The 16349-nt window shown below is 37.3% G+C and overlaps 2 protein-coding genes across 3 annotated transcripts in view; both read right to left on the reverse strand.

Moving 5' to 3' along the window:
* LOC107560432 (dystrophin-related protein 2-like) overlaps positions 1-3655 on the reverse strand; it is a 147131-nt gene extending 143476 nt beyond the window's left edge. The window contains exon 1 of the mRNA XM_016244615.1: positions 2784-3655. The gene's annotated coding sequence lies outside the window, so the exon portion shown is untranslated. The remainder of the gene's footprint in view (positions 1-2783) is intronic.
* An 86-nt stretch (positions 3656-3741) lies between these two features.
* Positions 3742-15867, reverse strand: LOC107560443 (centromere protein I-like). Of its 2 annotated transcripts, XM_016244626.1 has the most exons (21): positions 15514-15867; positions 15134-15271; positions 14842-14960; positions 14219-14326; positions 14035-14083; positions 13872-13918; positions 13638-13727; positions 13417-13548; positions 12472-12597; positions 11290-11410; positions 11062-11156; positions 10717-10834; positions 10602-10604; positions 10368-10432; positions 10057-10166; positions 9002-9137; positions 8694-8818; positions 5575-5623; positions 4891-5109; positions 4436-4477; positions 3742-4307 (listed from the first exon to the last, which is right to left on the reverse strand). In XM_016244626.1, exons 1-21 carry the CDS (start codon positions 15665-15667, stop codon positions 4173-4175), a joined length of 2181 nt encoding a protein of 726 aa, XP_016100112.1. In that variant the 5' UTR covers positions 15668-15867; the 3' UTR covers positions 3742-4172. The 2 variants fall into 2 exon arrangements, with proteins under 2 accessions (XP_016100112.1, XP_016100113.1); XM_016244627.1 differs by lacking the exon at positions 10602-10604 and having other exon boundaries at positions 15514-15866.
* Between the last annotated feature and the right edge of the window lie 482 nt (positions 15868-16349).

Raw genomic sequence — 16349 nt, forward strand, 5'->3', positions numbered from 1 at the left:
TTTTGCTTCAAATTTCGAAATTATACAATCTCACTGCAATCTAAATAACATGTATTTAGCATCTTTGTTTGGATCATGATTAAAATGCAGTGGTTGCCTCTGATTTTAAATGGAAAAAGCACAGTCAAAACCTTAGTTTGTTTATATGAAAAGATTTCTTTTATTTGTATTATTTAATTATTTGTTTTGGGATTTGTTAAAAAATTTCAAGTTATAGTTTTATTATTTGACATATTTCAATTTCACCAAGAAATGTGCAGCATTTTGTTGGAGAAATCATAAAAGGACACCTTTTCATTTATAATTTGTCTTAAATCTCATTTTGTTAAAAAGAAAAATTGTGAGAAAATTGAAGTGGAATCAGCATTGTGAATCGCATCGCATCGTGAGATGAGTGAATCGTTACATCCATATATGCTACTAGTTTTTGCTGTGGTATAAAAGAAGTATTCTGTTATTTAAATAATAAAGAACCATATTTTGTTGCTCATCTGCAAAATGATTCGATCTGTAACTCAAAATCTGATAATGCAATATGGTCCGAGCCGTGGGTTTTGTGATCCGTTGCACCCCTACTCTCTTGACTTGTTATTTGAAGAAAACAAGCAATCACTGAAGTTTTTAATCATGCTGATTTGTCCGCAGTGAAGTTTAGCCGATGTCTTTTTTTTTTTTTATTGGGGTTACTTAAAATCATTTTGGGCTACCAAAATCTGAAGAATGTCTGCCCGAAGGGCTACCAGCGATTTTGCCCTGATACACGGCCGTGGGAACTAGGGGTGCTGAGGGTGCTGCAGCACCCCCAGCCGCAGGGACGGGTCTGAGATTTTCCTTGTACCCCTCGATCATCCCCAAGATACATAATTTCTGTGATAGTTTTGGGATTAATTATTTATTAAACTGACCAGAAATATAGCCTAAAGCGGTAGTATTTTTCTTGGGTGCGTGTCCCTACTTCTCCCCCTCACACTGACAGAATTTTATGTGAAATGTTCACGCGATATTACCGTAATTTTATATTCTGACTTGTAAAAACCATTAACGTCATCGTTCTTTTTTATGAGCCATTTTCCAAAGCTTTCTCGCTTCTCAAGACGGCCACCATCAATCACAATAACCACAGCTCTTTAATTGCACTCTAGTCTCTGGTCAAACGTGCTCAAACCACTGTAGCCTAATGTAAAATATTAACTACGCACATCATAACGTTTTAGGCAAGTAGGCCTACAATATTATGACATAAAATATTTTAATAAGACTGAATTTGTGTTTAATCTGATCACGATTAGGCTAATAAAAAGACATCTTAAGTTTAATTATAACGCTGCATGTCCACGATTATTAAAATAACAAACAAATACCACCTTTTTCTTGTCGTAAAAATGAGCGCGGCCATTTGTAAATTCTATGGGTCTGGCTTCCGGTCTCATCTGCATCCAGCTATTTTTAGCTGTACAAAACAGTTCGTTTTGCTGCTTGATATTGAAAATCGGTGTCTTATATTATTTTAACGTATTATCTTATTTATGAACACACTGGTTTGTAGTGCAAACAGTTTTACCGTTTACTGCACATTGTTATTCTCCTCGTTATTTACCTATAGCGGTTAATGATCCGGAAGTCTCACCCATAGGCTTACTTCCACGTTGAAGAAAAAGATGGAAGCGAGCAAAGAACATACATTATCAAAGATGAGAGAATTCGCCAAAGTGCACTGACCAAAAAGTTTGCTTATCAGCGATGTTCCCTTTAAATAATATAAGTATTAAAGAAAACATTATTGAACTAAAATCACAAATATATATCGATTCACATTTAACTCTGTCTTCATGTGTATGTTAATCAATAAGAGTTTGGGCTGTTTAATATTAGGCTTTTGTCAAAAATCCCCCACCATGGCTCCGCCCTCAACATCAAGCCCCATCCCCAGCACCCCCCAGATAAAATATGTTCCCACGGCTATGGAATCATATGAGTCGGTGCTTTTAGTGAATCAAAACCAATTAATCTGAATCTTTTACAGAAAAAATACTTAAACAATATTCAACTTAAAATCAAGACTATATATATATCTGTTGTACTTTAAAGTCATTAGACTTAATCAAAAATACACGAGTTTTGTTACTGTTATATGGGAAAACAGACCTACTAAGTACTTTTACTTAAAATATAGTTCCTTCCAATTATTTGATTGCACTCTTCTCTTTAAAAAATAAGTCTACGTCAACACTCCTTTGCAAGAATTGTATTTTTTTCCTGATAAGTTAGACCTGTTCTGTTGAAATCTGAAATGATCTCATATGCCAAACGACTGCAGAGGGCTTACTTGCATGTTTTCCCCTCCGAATATTTCTTCCACTAAAGTAGGCTACTTAAAGAACGTATAATGAAACGGGAATCGATAAGAAGCGGAACTTGAACCCTTAATTCTTCATGATTGCCGTTCCTACAGGTTACACAGACACGCTTAAATCAGCTCAAAGTCACCGGCAGGCAATCATAATTGAAGCATCACTTCCCAGATATTTTTCTTAATAGAGCATCGGACAAGATGTTAAACCACAAGATCTGCTACACTGGCTTGACGTGTCAACCGGTAAGAAAGGCAGTTCACATCAGGCCTTTCTTTGTGCCAGCGATCGAGGAGTTTGCTTTAATAATAAAGGACATCACTAGCTTGATTTATCTCCAGTCTCTGAACTGAAACTTAAAAAGGCTTCGCGTGAACGCAACGGTTCTGACCAACACGGCACACTTGTCAAGTACAGCAAATAAAGTCCTACCTTTTGCTTTGAAAGGTGAGAAACTGCGAAAGTGGAGCACTTCAGATTTCCATTTTACACGGCCGCTCAGATGCAAAGAGGAAAGCTGTGGAGAAGTGATGATCGGGCAGTCGGCGATGAACGAATAATCTCTCATGCATGAACAAGGACATCAGCCGAGCAAGGTAGATCGCGTAGCTCTGCGCTCGTAGAATTCATCGTTTTGAAGTTCTGCACCTGCCTCAATTCACGATAACGCAGGAGCTGTAATCCCGGAGGTGCGCGCGAATTCTTCTTTCACTCCAGAGGAAGTTTGCTGGACGGCATCGTGACGCGCTCGCGCTGAAAATAGCACGAACCAGAAAAGGGACACATCGTCGCGAGGCATCTCCAGAGCCCGTCATTAACACGAAGATGTGTCACGCAGAGTGGAAGGCGCTCACACTTATGAGACGGGCTGTAAAACGTTAAGCTTTGCTCACAGCCTCACACGGCATCGATGCTGAAATTTCCTAGGATGCACTTGGAACAAGTTACCGTCCTAGGGGACGCTTACAGAGTTTGTGAAAAACAATGATCTTTATTGATTTTTTTATAAAACAGTCTTTATAGGGCTTGATTTAGTGAGAAGCAGAATGTCTGTCCTTTGCATTCAAACTACATTAAATCCAGTTTGAGATCTTTGAGCAAAACAACCTATTAAAATGGCTAATTGTGTATGTTGAATTAAATAACCATTTTTAACAATTCATATTTTTAAATGATAGATTTATCAGTACAACCTGGCTTTTTGAAAAATGTAAAACAGATCTGTTGTGAATTACTTTTAAAATAACAACTATACTCAGAGTCATATATCATGCAAAATCCTTAAATCATTGCAAGTTAGCAGGTCCTCAAATAAGTCCAGTTTCATGTAGTTGATTTACCAAAAAAAAAAAAAAAAAGCCTGCCCCATACTGCTTTACCTCATGCTGGATCTGAGAACAAAGGATTTATTTTAATGTCAGACCAATCAAAGATACATAGCTGCATTTGGTTCAATGGGAATAATAAACAAGACAATTCATCAATCTTTGATCCCCAGTTTTAAATCGTTAAAAAAGAATGGGACTTTGTATTTTAGACGGCATTTAAAGCAGTCATACTTTTTTTTTTTTTTCAAATATTAAGGCTTTATCACAATGTTTTAGTTCTGTTTTCTGTGCACAAAATATAAAAAGCAAACAGGGGCTAAAATATACACAACACTAAAAAAAGACTGAAAAGTAACAAAATGGCTTGTAATGTACATTTAGTATTTACAGTTATGCAAGTGGTTCCTTTCTGCCCTCTAATGGAGGATGACTATCAAATATATACATGTTTTATGAACCCCCCTGACACCTGGACTTCCTGCCAGCATCAAGGCTAAGTCATGGGCTGCCTGTCATCTTGACTACTCAATCCGGAGCTGTGGCCAGTGTTGGTCCGAATAAAATTGTTGAGGCCATCAAAGCCTTGATTAAAGAGAAACTCCATATACCAGTTCCAGTACTTCCCGATCTGCAAACATGAAAAAAAACAGTTACTGTGAGGAATATTGCAACAGGATAAAAGGAGTAAAAACAAGCTCTCATGTTGATCTAAAATAAGCTTTTAATTAAAAAAAAGAGATGATATAACGTTAGTACCTTTATGGAACCGAGATCCACGTTCTTCTTCTCTGGCCAACACTGATAAAGAGAACACATAAATATTCACTGTTCTCCCTTTGCTTTAAATCTCAGTAGTACACTGCTGAATGTTGCGGTCAGACCAAAAAAAGGTACTTGTATTATTAAAAATGATGAAAACTCCAGTCCCATACAGTTTCCATGAATAATAAAATGTGATTCTGTATTAATGGATCCTCTATAAAAGATACATTAATACCACATTTATCTCCTTGTCCAATCCTAAAGTTATTAGTGAAAAGTGGAGGCTGCGCTGTCCCCGGTATTGACACACAAGGCTTTAAACTTGATGTAATATAATCATCTAATTAGTCCCTTTCCTTCACTCCAAATGAGACGACAGTCAAGCATCACTGTACTATTACAAGCGCTTGTGCTTTTAAATGTCACTAGTGTGACAATATCTCACTCACACTCCGATGAAATTCGATGGCATAGCTGAAAAGCGCTGGGTGGTGGATGAGGTCGAAACGGCACCAGGGTTCTGCCACTTTGCTTAGAGCGATGAGATCCTTGTCAATCTCAATGTCTGAACCAGGGATGGACCACCAGGAGTTCCACATGGAGTTCACCATTGCTTGAAGGTTCCGATTAAATTCCTTGTATGTGTTCCTGCTAATGTGGAATGTTTGCTGTAATGTAAGAAAATATTAATGAAACTAAATAAAGTCAAGACACATTTTAAGCTCAATAAAAATGTGTAAATTCAAATTGCCTGGTGCCACTAAAGAGATCTAATGGGTTACAGAGTGAGACAATCACCTTGCGAGTTTATAAAAACCTTCGCCCATATATTTTAAATAACAAAAGTGCAATCCTGTCATCAAATTATTTGGCCATATCATTTACTGCAATATCAGTGCCATGATGTGTCTCACTGGGATTCAATCAAGAAGACTCCTTTCATCTCCAGCAGGTAAGGTGAATTTTACAGCAATGGCCTGCAGGAGCTTCATTGTAAATTCTTAAAAGCTTGAAGGTCCTTCTAATTTACCCATCCTAAGTAAATTATTCAGAAACAAAACCTCTTGCATACGCACAGTTGGCATTTCATGACTTTGCCGTGTGTTCATTTTATGACACAGTATCCTCATTACCTCTCTCTGTTGCTCTTGTTTTTTAGCCAAGGTCAGATTCTTCCGGTACCTGAGAAAAGGAAATAACAACAAGATTTTATCAATAAAGTTAGCATATTATACTATAATTAATTCTGTTCTAATAAAATAAAAGGGGACATGAAATAGTTAGGTGAGATATACACTACAAGTTTGGGGTCAGAAAATGTATACTTTTATTCAGAAATGATGCAGAATATCAATGCTACTTTTGAGCTGTACTATATTATGAGAAATCTGAGAAAATGTGAGAGAATTAGTTAATACTGGTACTTTGTGTGGAACATGATTATTCTGGTTTGTAAACTTATTTGGAAATATGAATTTGTCCCTCAACATGTTTAAGCCAATGATAGTAATACCCTTAAACAAAAGCCTAGCAAGTAAGTCAGCAAAAATATTGGTCTGTTCCTCACACAATTAGCCTTTTTCACACTTCCGTGTTTCTGGCTTCCAGATTGGCGCTTGCAGGGTAAACGTTTTTCCGGTGACAATTGCGGTCGTACTTAACAAGAATGAGTTTGAGAATCAAAGTCTTTTTATACAAATTAGAGATTGTGAAAATGCTTGAACTGCCGGTACTTTACAAAGCGCAAACATTTCACAATTAACTTTTTGCATCAGCTCGGGTCATCAAATACAAGTTTGTTTCAGTTGGTTTTGCCATTCTGTCTGTTTGGTGCTAGCGCTGCATTAGGACTCTCCACATGAATTTTTTCGCTAATTATTATTATTAAAGTAATATTGTATGTTCTACTTGCTCTCCTTTGCATTATTAACGTGATGGTTTAAATGTACGTTGTATAATGTGCCCTGGGAAATAAATATTAAACAAGAGATGACTCGGATTCATGACTTCATTCCTATTGTATCAGATTACACTGTTGTGCTGAGTTTAATATGCTTCAACCGGACTCAGTTAGAATTGTTTAATGTATTCTTGGAAAAAATGTGCATCTGGACATAAATTTGGTCATTTTTAAGTAATTTATGTGGTGATTCGAGGGAAATGACTGAGTAAATTGAGATAATACACTCAAATGTACCAGAGATCAAAGACTATATAAAAAGGGATGTCGGAGATGAATACAAAGCGCAAACATTTCACAATTAACTTTTTGCATCAGCTCGGGTCATCAAATACAAGTTTGTTTCAGTTAGTTTTGCCATTCTGTCTGTTTGGTGCTAGCGCTGCATTAGGACTCTCCACATGAATTTTTTCGCTAATTATTATTATTAAAGTAATATTGTATGTTCTACTTGCTCTCCTTTGCATTATTAACGTGATGGTTTAAATGTACGTTGTATAATGTGCCCTGGGAAATAAATATTAAACAAGAGATGACTCGGATTCATGACTTCATTCCTATTGTATCAGATTACACTGTTGTGCTGAGTTTAATATGCTTCAACCGGACTCAGTTAGAATTGTTTAATGTATTCTTGGAAAAAATGTGCATCTGGACATAAATTTGGTCATTTTTAAGTAATTTATGTGGTGATTCGAGGGAAATGACTGAGTAAATTGAGATAATACACTCAAATGTACCAGAGATCAAAGACTATATAAAAAGGGATGTCGGAGATGAAGAATAGAAACCAACCGGCGCTATATTGAGTGCATCATCTCACGAGTCAGCGGTCTGAGTGACCATATAAGTTACTAACAAGTAAAATGTTATTTCTTTGTAGATTATATAACAACTTTGAAAACAGACAAAACAGAAAAGGTAAGAAGCATTATTTGAGAAAAGGGCATACTAACATAATAGGCACAGACCTGTAACGGAACTAACTTTACCCTGCGCTGACGTAATTTCCGATTTTTGTGAAAAAGGCTAATTGTTCCTCACAAGTTCTCATATGGCTTTTGTGGTTCTGTGTCTTTTTTTGGAGCTTTGGACTATTAACCCCCATCCACTTTCATTGAAGAATAGCCAAGCTACTGCTTTCTATACAATCTTAAACATCTTATAAAGGGTTAGCTCACCTCAAAATAAAAATTCTGTCATTAATTACTCACCCTCATGTCGTTCCAAACCCGTAAGACCTTCGTTCATCTTCGGAACACAAATTAAGATATTTTTGATGAAATCGGAGAGCTCTCTGACCCTCCCTTAGACAGCAACGCAACTGTAATGTTCCCAGGTCCAGAAACATAGTAAGGACATCGGTAAAACAGTCCATGTGACATCAGTGGCTTAACTTCAATTTTGCAAAGCTACGAGAATACTTTGTGCGCAAAGAAAAAAAAAGAAAAAAGAAAACGACTTTATTCAACAATTCTTCTCCCCCGAGCTACAGTCTTCCACCATTTTAGAGTATCACAACGCGTACACACGCTTTCCCCTAAGTGTAAAAAAAACTGATTATGCAGATTACGTTCGTGCGCACGCTTCCCCCCCCGAACATAAACAATGCTGATTACGTCAAATAAGACGTCGTGGAAGACGTAACTCAGGGGAGAAGAACTGTTGAATAAATTAAGTTATTTTTGTTTTCTTTGTGCACAAAAAGTATTCTCGTAGCTTCGCAAATTTGAAGTTGAGTCACTGATGTCACATGGACTGTTTTACCTATGTCCTTACTACGTTTCTGGACCTGGGAACATTAGCTGCGTTGCTGTCTATGGAGGGTAAGAGAGCTCTCTAAATATCTTAATTTGTGTTCCAATGATGAACAAAGATATTACGGGTTTGGAACGACATGAGAGTGAGTAATTAATGACAGACTTGTGCATTTAGGATGAACTATCCTTTTAAAGCCTTCACAGCAGCACTTAAGGTTTAGTGTGCCGAACCAGATGAAAGGATCTTCATACTTCATTTCATCTATTGCTTACAGGCATCATGCCATAACAATGTAATGCATTTGAAGGTTCAAGCTGTTGCCCTCAGTTTAGCCAGCAACACACACTGCCATGGGAACTGCACATGCGATGAGGAACTTATGCGATGTTGCCCAGCTCAATCAACCAAAAGTAGTTCCAGAAGATGCCCTTAATCTAGCATGGCCAGGCTAACATCTCAAACAGAAAATCTCCAGGATTGACCAGAGTGATGAAATGACCCATGAAGCTTATTATAGCTCTCATATAATACCTGTACATGATGTAACCAAGTCGATCCACGCTGACTGAGTCTGTGGCAAAGAGAGCTGGGTAGAAAACCCCAGCTGGAGGCATGATGATCAGAGGCAAGCTGTACTTCAGAAACATGTCACACACCTAGACATGAGGAGAGAGAAATTACTGTATTAGCACAAAGAAATTAACATCAGTGTTTGTTGTACTAAATCTACTAGATTCAAATCAGGACACAAATCTTAAGTGAAACTCAGGCAGGAACTTCAGTTGATGTCACGTTGCCACGAACATCATGTTAATTAAGTTAATCATAGCTGAGTGTACCGTCTCATAGAAAGCAAGTGTCTGGTTGAGCAGAAGAACGTGGCAGTTCTCCAGACGGAGTCCCTCAGATGCCAGCAATCCCACAAAGCGAACCAGCTCCATAACAGAGTCCATGAAGCCGGACAAGGTCATTGTCCTAGGAAGAATAGTCTATTATTTTTTTATATAGAAACTAACATGTGAAAAATGAGCTTTCTTGCAGAACGTACTATATTTCTCCAGGAGAGAACAATAAATTAGTTTTAAACCACACCTAGTACATACCAGATGTGTCTTTGTGCTATGCTTGGCACCCACGCAATTCGCATGGCACAGCACAGAGACCCAAAGCAAAAAAGGGAATAATGGGTGCATCGCATTAAAGCATGGCAAACCGACGCAGTCAAACAGGGTTTTGCCTTTGATCATAATTTCTCCTTCAGCTGTGCACTTCAGTAATGTAACAAAAAATAACCAAATCAGCAGCAAGAGCGAAGCAATACACGACAGGCGAGGGAAAAAAATCCTCCGCACTTCATTACACACCGTTCCACGGAACACTTTTAGGGTAAACGAGGTTCAGAGGGAGTCCGACCGCAGGAGCAGTTCATTGATCTCTTTTAAATATAAATAAAGAAATCTGCGGTAGTAAACCTCAGGCGAGACTTTTAAGAGTACAATCGCTGAAGTGTGGTAACATATCTTCAGATTATTTCTGTAATGTTTCCCAAGACTGTGAGTTTTTGACAGAGTCATTAAAATCTCTTAGGACTCGGTAAAGTGAGAGTCAAATTAAAGACAACAGCATTTACATATTATTTAAATTCTATAAAGCAACATGTTTCCAAGAATATTCAGCTGGAAATAATGCTGGGATTTTAATCAGGATTTGATTGGACCATTTGAATAGAATTTTTTTTTGGTATTAATATTATTTTCTCTGCCTACATGGCCTTGGTTACACTGACAAAAATAACAGTTTGTTATTTTTGAAAACTTGTTGATAACAAATAGATTAGTCGATTTTTATTTTATACTGTCGATTTATTTTTATTTCATATTTTTGGTACACTCACATGGTGCTGTTGCTGTTAAGACTGATGTCCAATCCGCCCTCCAATGCGCTGACGGAATGCCATGTCAGCCACTTAACCAGCATGCTATTCAGACACTCGATGAGACTACACTGTGAGGAAAACAATATGAGAAAAAAAATCAAACCCTACTTTCAACTGCTGTGAGCTGTGTAACGATGTCACATCTTTGTGTAGAAAAAGTTATTCACTTATGTCTGAACTTTTTAAGCATTCACTGGCTCACATGGCCATGCTCGTGCTTGATACAAACAAAAAGAAAGGAAGAAAAACAACAACAATACTATACAAACCTTGAAAAATACTGTGGAGGTAAAATAAAGTTGCTTCAGTGGCTCAAAGAGAAGTTTATGCATGTCTACAGACAAAGAAAAGAAACATTAAGTTCCAGTTTTACTTGCATTAATTCTGTATTGACCAAATAAAATGTTCAAGACAACAAAATATTATGTCTGATCAACAAACAATGTAAAAAAAAAATGCCATTATCATTAGAGGTAAGGACTTCCCATCTTTTAGAATGCTACCTGCTTTTCACAAAATAAAAAAATTCACTAAATCAGCGAATGCAAAAAGTTACACGAACAGAGATAGTTTTTCTTGAATTCCTCTGGTTGCAGCAGAGGTAATTGGGACACTTACAGAAGCTTGGCATCAAGGGGATGTCACTAAGAAGATCCAGGATCTGCGGCCGGAGCAGACAGCCATCCCACACACTCAGAAACTTATAAAGAAAACTCTCAGTGCTGGAGAATCCCTCCTGAGAACAATGTACAAATACAAACCCTGTCAATAGGGGATTTTACAAGTGGGGAGATCATACAGGAATGCAGAAGAGAAAGAAAGCAAGGCAGAAAAATTATTGATAGATGTCCTGGGATTTGTGGTATAAACTGCCACATGTTTCTGATATTAAACATCCCACCTTGAGGCTGCCAAGGTTAATTTCCTATTGGTTAATACTTGTCTTCTGTTGCTTGGTCGTACCTGCAGGAACTGCTGTGAAAAGAGGATGGTGCTCAGAAAGCGACAGGCTTCAGAAGTGTTGTCAGAACTCCCATCCACAGGACATAGTAAAAACTCTGCCCAAAACATACAAGAATAAAATGCATTATAGTACTGAACTGAAATTTAAATGGGAGCTATAAAGGTTCAGGGAATAGAGAACTTTAGATAAGCCTGAAAAGGTTTAGTATTATGACATGGAAAATATACCCTCTTGCAACGAGTGTCCAAGCCAAAAGTTAAGGCGCAGGGAGGCAGATTCATCCTGTACACAGTCCAGGTAGTGCAGAGCCAGAGCTGATCCCAGAAGTGAACCCATCTGGGCAGGCAGCTGAAAACAAGTTATGACTTCAACATTAAGCAGCAATATGCTATACAACGTGCATCTGCACAACATAGAGACAGTATATCATAGCCAAGAACTGTCAAAACAGCTGGAGGCAAATAAACCAATTCAGTCATACTTCTGGCTCCTTTGAGACCTGTACTGAAACTGACAGTTTAATACAACAGTTTAGATGAAACACCATTCTACATTCTCACTCTTTTCAAAAACTGTAATTTGTGTCAGTCTACAAACAGCCGCCTCACAATATGGGAATTCAACAAATAATAAATAAATAAAACTAAGTGACAGATTGACAACGGACATGGCTGAATCTTTCTGTAATTAACAAGCAAATGTATCATTCATCTGAGAAATGACATTCTAATGATGGGGTTGCCACAGTAAGAAATAATCAATTATCTTTCCCCATGGCCACAAATTAACTTTTTTATCCCCACATGACTGACTCCACCGGCTTCATACTCAATCCTTCCCTGTTGCAGACTGCAAAGTCACCCTAAAAAAGTGGTGCAGGAACACTGTGACGATATAAATTTTGTACAGAATGAAGCATAAATGTCTGCAGACCTTAAAAAGAGATTAAATAAGGCTTATCAGGTTAGTGGATCCGTCAAGTAAACTGTTTGTGAGGTGTCATTGAATACTGTAAATATTCTATAACTTGTCAATTGAGAGTGTAATATATTATTTAGTATTTACAGAGAGGACAGTGTTGATGAACATCAAACAAATCAAAGACTTTATTTTACATCTGAGAAGTTTGGCTACTGTGAAAGATTCTGCAGTAAAATCAATAAGATGGCTTAATGACATGCTCATTGATCAGTCATGTGAAGACTTAGCTCCACCAAGTGGCCAAAACACTGTGGTGCAGATGTGTTTTGGTTTACTCATCAGATCGGGTAAATGTGATGAATATTATGCAATATGCCTTTTTGTTTAAAGTTTGATTGCCCGATGTCTAACACACAACTGGACCCAAATAATGCTTCATTCTACAGACAACGTATATTGTGAGTGAAAGAAAAAGAGATGTGTATAACCTCTATATTGTGAATGTTCTCCAGTAGCTCTTTGAAGGAACGGAGCTCCTGCAGGCGGAACACCTTCTTGTTAGAGTTGCTGTCGAATGCCGAGCTCAAGGGAGGTATTGCTAGGTGATGTAGTTTCTATGGACATTAGATACATTCAGTTTACAGATTAAAAATTAAAGACTTCGACACATTTTCTTTTTGTCCTCCATTCATATAATTTCAGAACATAAAAACTTTAAGTCTAGAATATACAAGGCCAGTTTTCTGCCCCGATTTCCAGTCTGGAGGATTCAATACTAGCTGCCGAAAGTCAACTAGTACCAATTTTAGAACACATACATTGCATCTGAATATGCCTACTTCCATATGTAGGAGGAAAAAAACAGTATGTGGAAAGAGTAGTATGTCCGAATTCATAGTATTCATAAACCAGAAGGCAAAAAGTACCTGGATGACCTACTATTTCTGCCGATATTTTGAAGTGTGCATCTGATAAAACTTTACTATCCCAAGAGGCCACAGGACAGAATTTGTGAATTGCATTGTGAAGCAACACAACTAACACTGGTAGGTCACGCAACAGTAACAACATGGCAGATTAAATATATCCTAATTTAATTTTATACTACTCATATGCATACTTCGCGCCCATTTCAAAAAAAAAAAAAAGTTTCAAACTAAAAAAAGTGCCTACTAGACAGCATGCAATTTCAGATGCAGCTATATTGTTTTCATTTGTCATGGATCTCCTGGCAACAAGGTGCATGTTTCTGTGGAACAATTTGAGAGTCTGGTAGCACGTGATGCTGCCTGTGTCATTGTGTATAATGTCCAGCTTTTAGGCAAATCCTAGTGTTTTAAACGCTGTTAAAAGTTGTGATGTTTATTACAGCCCTTATTTAACAGTGAGTGTTCTGTAAAGCTCTTTACAGTATTACACAAATGACATCTTACCCTCTTTCTAGTGGATGGCTTCTCTTTCACATCCAGGCTGAGGCTCTGGTCAACTAAAACAGCACCCTTGTTTTTCCTCTGCACAGCACTCAGAGCTACTTTCCAGGTGGAATTGTGATTCTTGAATCCAGTCTGGAAAAAAAAAAAAAACTACAGTCTAAGAGTCTGAAACACCTGGCAGAAGAACAAAGTTCTGCTAGAGAAGTAATAAATGCACTAACCCTCACTCTTGATGGAAGAGAGAGCGTCACTAGGTCTGGGCGGTACACTTTGTAGAGTGCTAGAAGTTGGGTGAGAAATGGTTGTCTGCCCTAATAAGAAAAAGGGAGAAACAGAGTTTCAAAGTACTTGTCAAATGAAATGTATCCAATTAAAAGAAACATTCTCTACCATTACAGTTAGTCTACATTTATGATGAGGATATTGAGGTGTTTATTTTAATAGATAGTCTTTACCATTTTAGCCTGAATATCCAACAGTTTCCTGACTCTGTACGGGTGAACTATGAAAGTGGGGGGGGGGGATAATAATAATCAGAATAACAAGCGAATAACATCATGCATTATTACAGCATTCACTCAGAGACAAAAAAATTCAACCACTTATTTAACAGCTCACCATGTTCCCTCATGGTTAAAAGGTACAACAAGTGGCAAATAAATGGGCACTGGAAGGAAAAAAAAACAGCCTAGTAAATTAACATGAAAATAAAAAATGTGTATGCAATTATAAAACATAAGCCAGTATACTTTCAACATAGACATTTTCTAAATAAAAGAAGCATTTGCAAAGCACAACTAACCAGATTTTCTTCTGTCACAAAGCTGAAAATGAAGCCATAAATGGATCTCAGGTTGTCTTTGCAATCAATCAGATCAAAAACAGTGAGTACCCAGCGGACAAAGAGAACCTTAAAAGAAAACATGTTACTAAGAGAGTGAACTGAATGTTTAAAATGGCAATGAAATGGAAGCACTGACAGATTTTGTTCTTTCATATTGTGACATACATTTACAGTATAACGGATTATTAAAAAAGAAAAACACAATTTGAGATGTGGGTGATGCACACAAAAAAGGAGTTAGAAGAATGTGGGCCTGCAGAGGTCGGTTTAAGCAGACTAAATAATTGTCAAAGCCCTAAAAACATAACCAAATAGAAGTCTGTCATTCCACCATGAGTCTGAGACATGATATTTTGATTACAATTTTAATAATTAACTGAAAAGACCTTATTAAAAATGTAATAACAAGGTAAAAAAATTATAATAAAAAGGAAACATATATAAATCTTTCACAATGAAACCTATAATATGTATTTAGAAAATAGATTACTTTTCATTTTCAACTTTAATTTTGAGACCTATAAAGCAAAAGTAAATGACAGCCATTTCACCAATGACCAGGTACAATTGACAGCCCTTACCTGTGCATTCATTGGCATTTTCCCTACACATAGCCACGACACCCCCTTCACAACAGCCTCCTGCGGCACCACTGTAGCAGGTATGAGGAACTTCAGCACCCGGGTACAGTTCGCGGTTCCTGTTGCACAAACTGAATTTAATTATCTGTGCCATTAACCACTAAAGGCACGCAGCAGAATTAGGATGATATGTTAGACTGTGATCTAATTGCTATAATGTTTCTCATGATGAATTCCTGCTCATGTAAACAAATACAGCTGAAGAAATCTGTGCATCCCCTAATTGTATTACCTGCGTTGAGGCTTAAAGCCAAGTCCAGTAGCACTGTGATGACCTCTGGAGGAAGACCCTTACTGAGAGCCACTGTCTCCACCCTCACCATATTCCTCTCCAGCTCATCATTCCCTCTGACTACTGTGCCAGCTTCCACTGTAACACACAACCATACATGTCAACAGATATTATGACACTTAGATGTGATGCAGTATCTGTTGACGACACCCTCACACACATAAACAAAAGACCTAACAGTCTTGAAGTCGTCCAGAGATGTTATCAGAGGAACAAAAACAAAAGAACTACAATTTTAAAAAACGCGTCCCTACTATTAAACTGTAACGCTCTAAAGTTGTTTTTCTAATACGTTTCATAATGTTTTATGCAGCACTTACCCCGAGACAAATACTTCGCCGCGAGACCAAAGGGATCCGCCTCGCCTTTTCTTCTTTCTTTTTCTGCCAAACGCAAACTTCTGTTGTTCGCTGAGGAGTCTATTTCTCCGGACGGTTCGGAGACTAACCCCGCCAGGTTAGATAAATCGGCCATTTTTTCGCTACATTATATTATTATTTGTTACCGGTCGCGTGCTTGTCTCGGTCGCTGAAGTAACCCATTCAAACCAAACGCCAAATCTGCCGCGACCGTTTGGACATGCGCACTGGATCACAACTGAAAGCGGAAGATCTTCTTCTTCTTCTTCTTCTTTCTTTTACTGGCAACCGCACTTAACAGTGCATTACTGCCATCACCAGGTAGCTTGGATCAGAAACATTTCCTCTAGCTCTTAAAGGGGTCCTATTATGCTCCACCCCTTTAACATTTTAAAGCGGAATATCTTTACTGCAGCTATATTATAATATAAAGATGTTATTAATATATGATTGTGTTTTAAAATTGACTTAATTTTTTTAATTGAATTCGTAATTTGCATTTATCATTGTTAATGTGTTAAAAGATAAAAATTTGATAAAAGAAACAAAGAAATATTATTTAATGTAAATTAAGAAATAATAGATACAGTAAGATTAATAATATGTAGAACTTATGTGTAACTGAACAAATTGCTTTTATGTTTTCATTTTTGAAGGCTGTGACAGATTTTGAGGCAACAGAAAAGCTACCCTCTGCCATCTGACTCTAACCTTTTAACAAATGATATACAGCATTTCTTTAAAAAAAAATCAATCTTAATGTAAACAGAACTGGTTTTGTACAGTATTCATTGACA

The sequence above is a fragment of the Sinocyclocheilus grahami genome, unplaced genomic scaffold, assembly GCF_001515645.1.
Source record: "Sinocyclocheilus grahami isolate Dianchi unplaced genomic scaffold, SAMN03320097.WGS_v1.1 scaffold727.1, whole genome shotgun sequence".
NCBI lineage: Eukaryota > Metazoa > Chordata > Actinopteri > Cypriniformes > Cyprinidae > Sinocyclocheilus > Sinocyclocheilus grahami.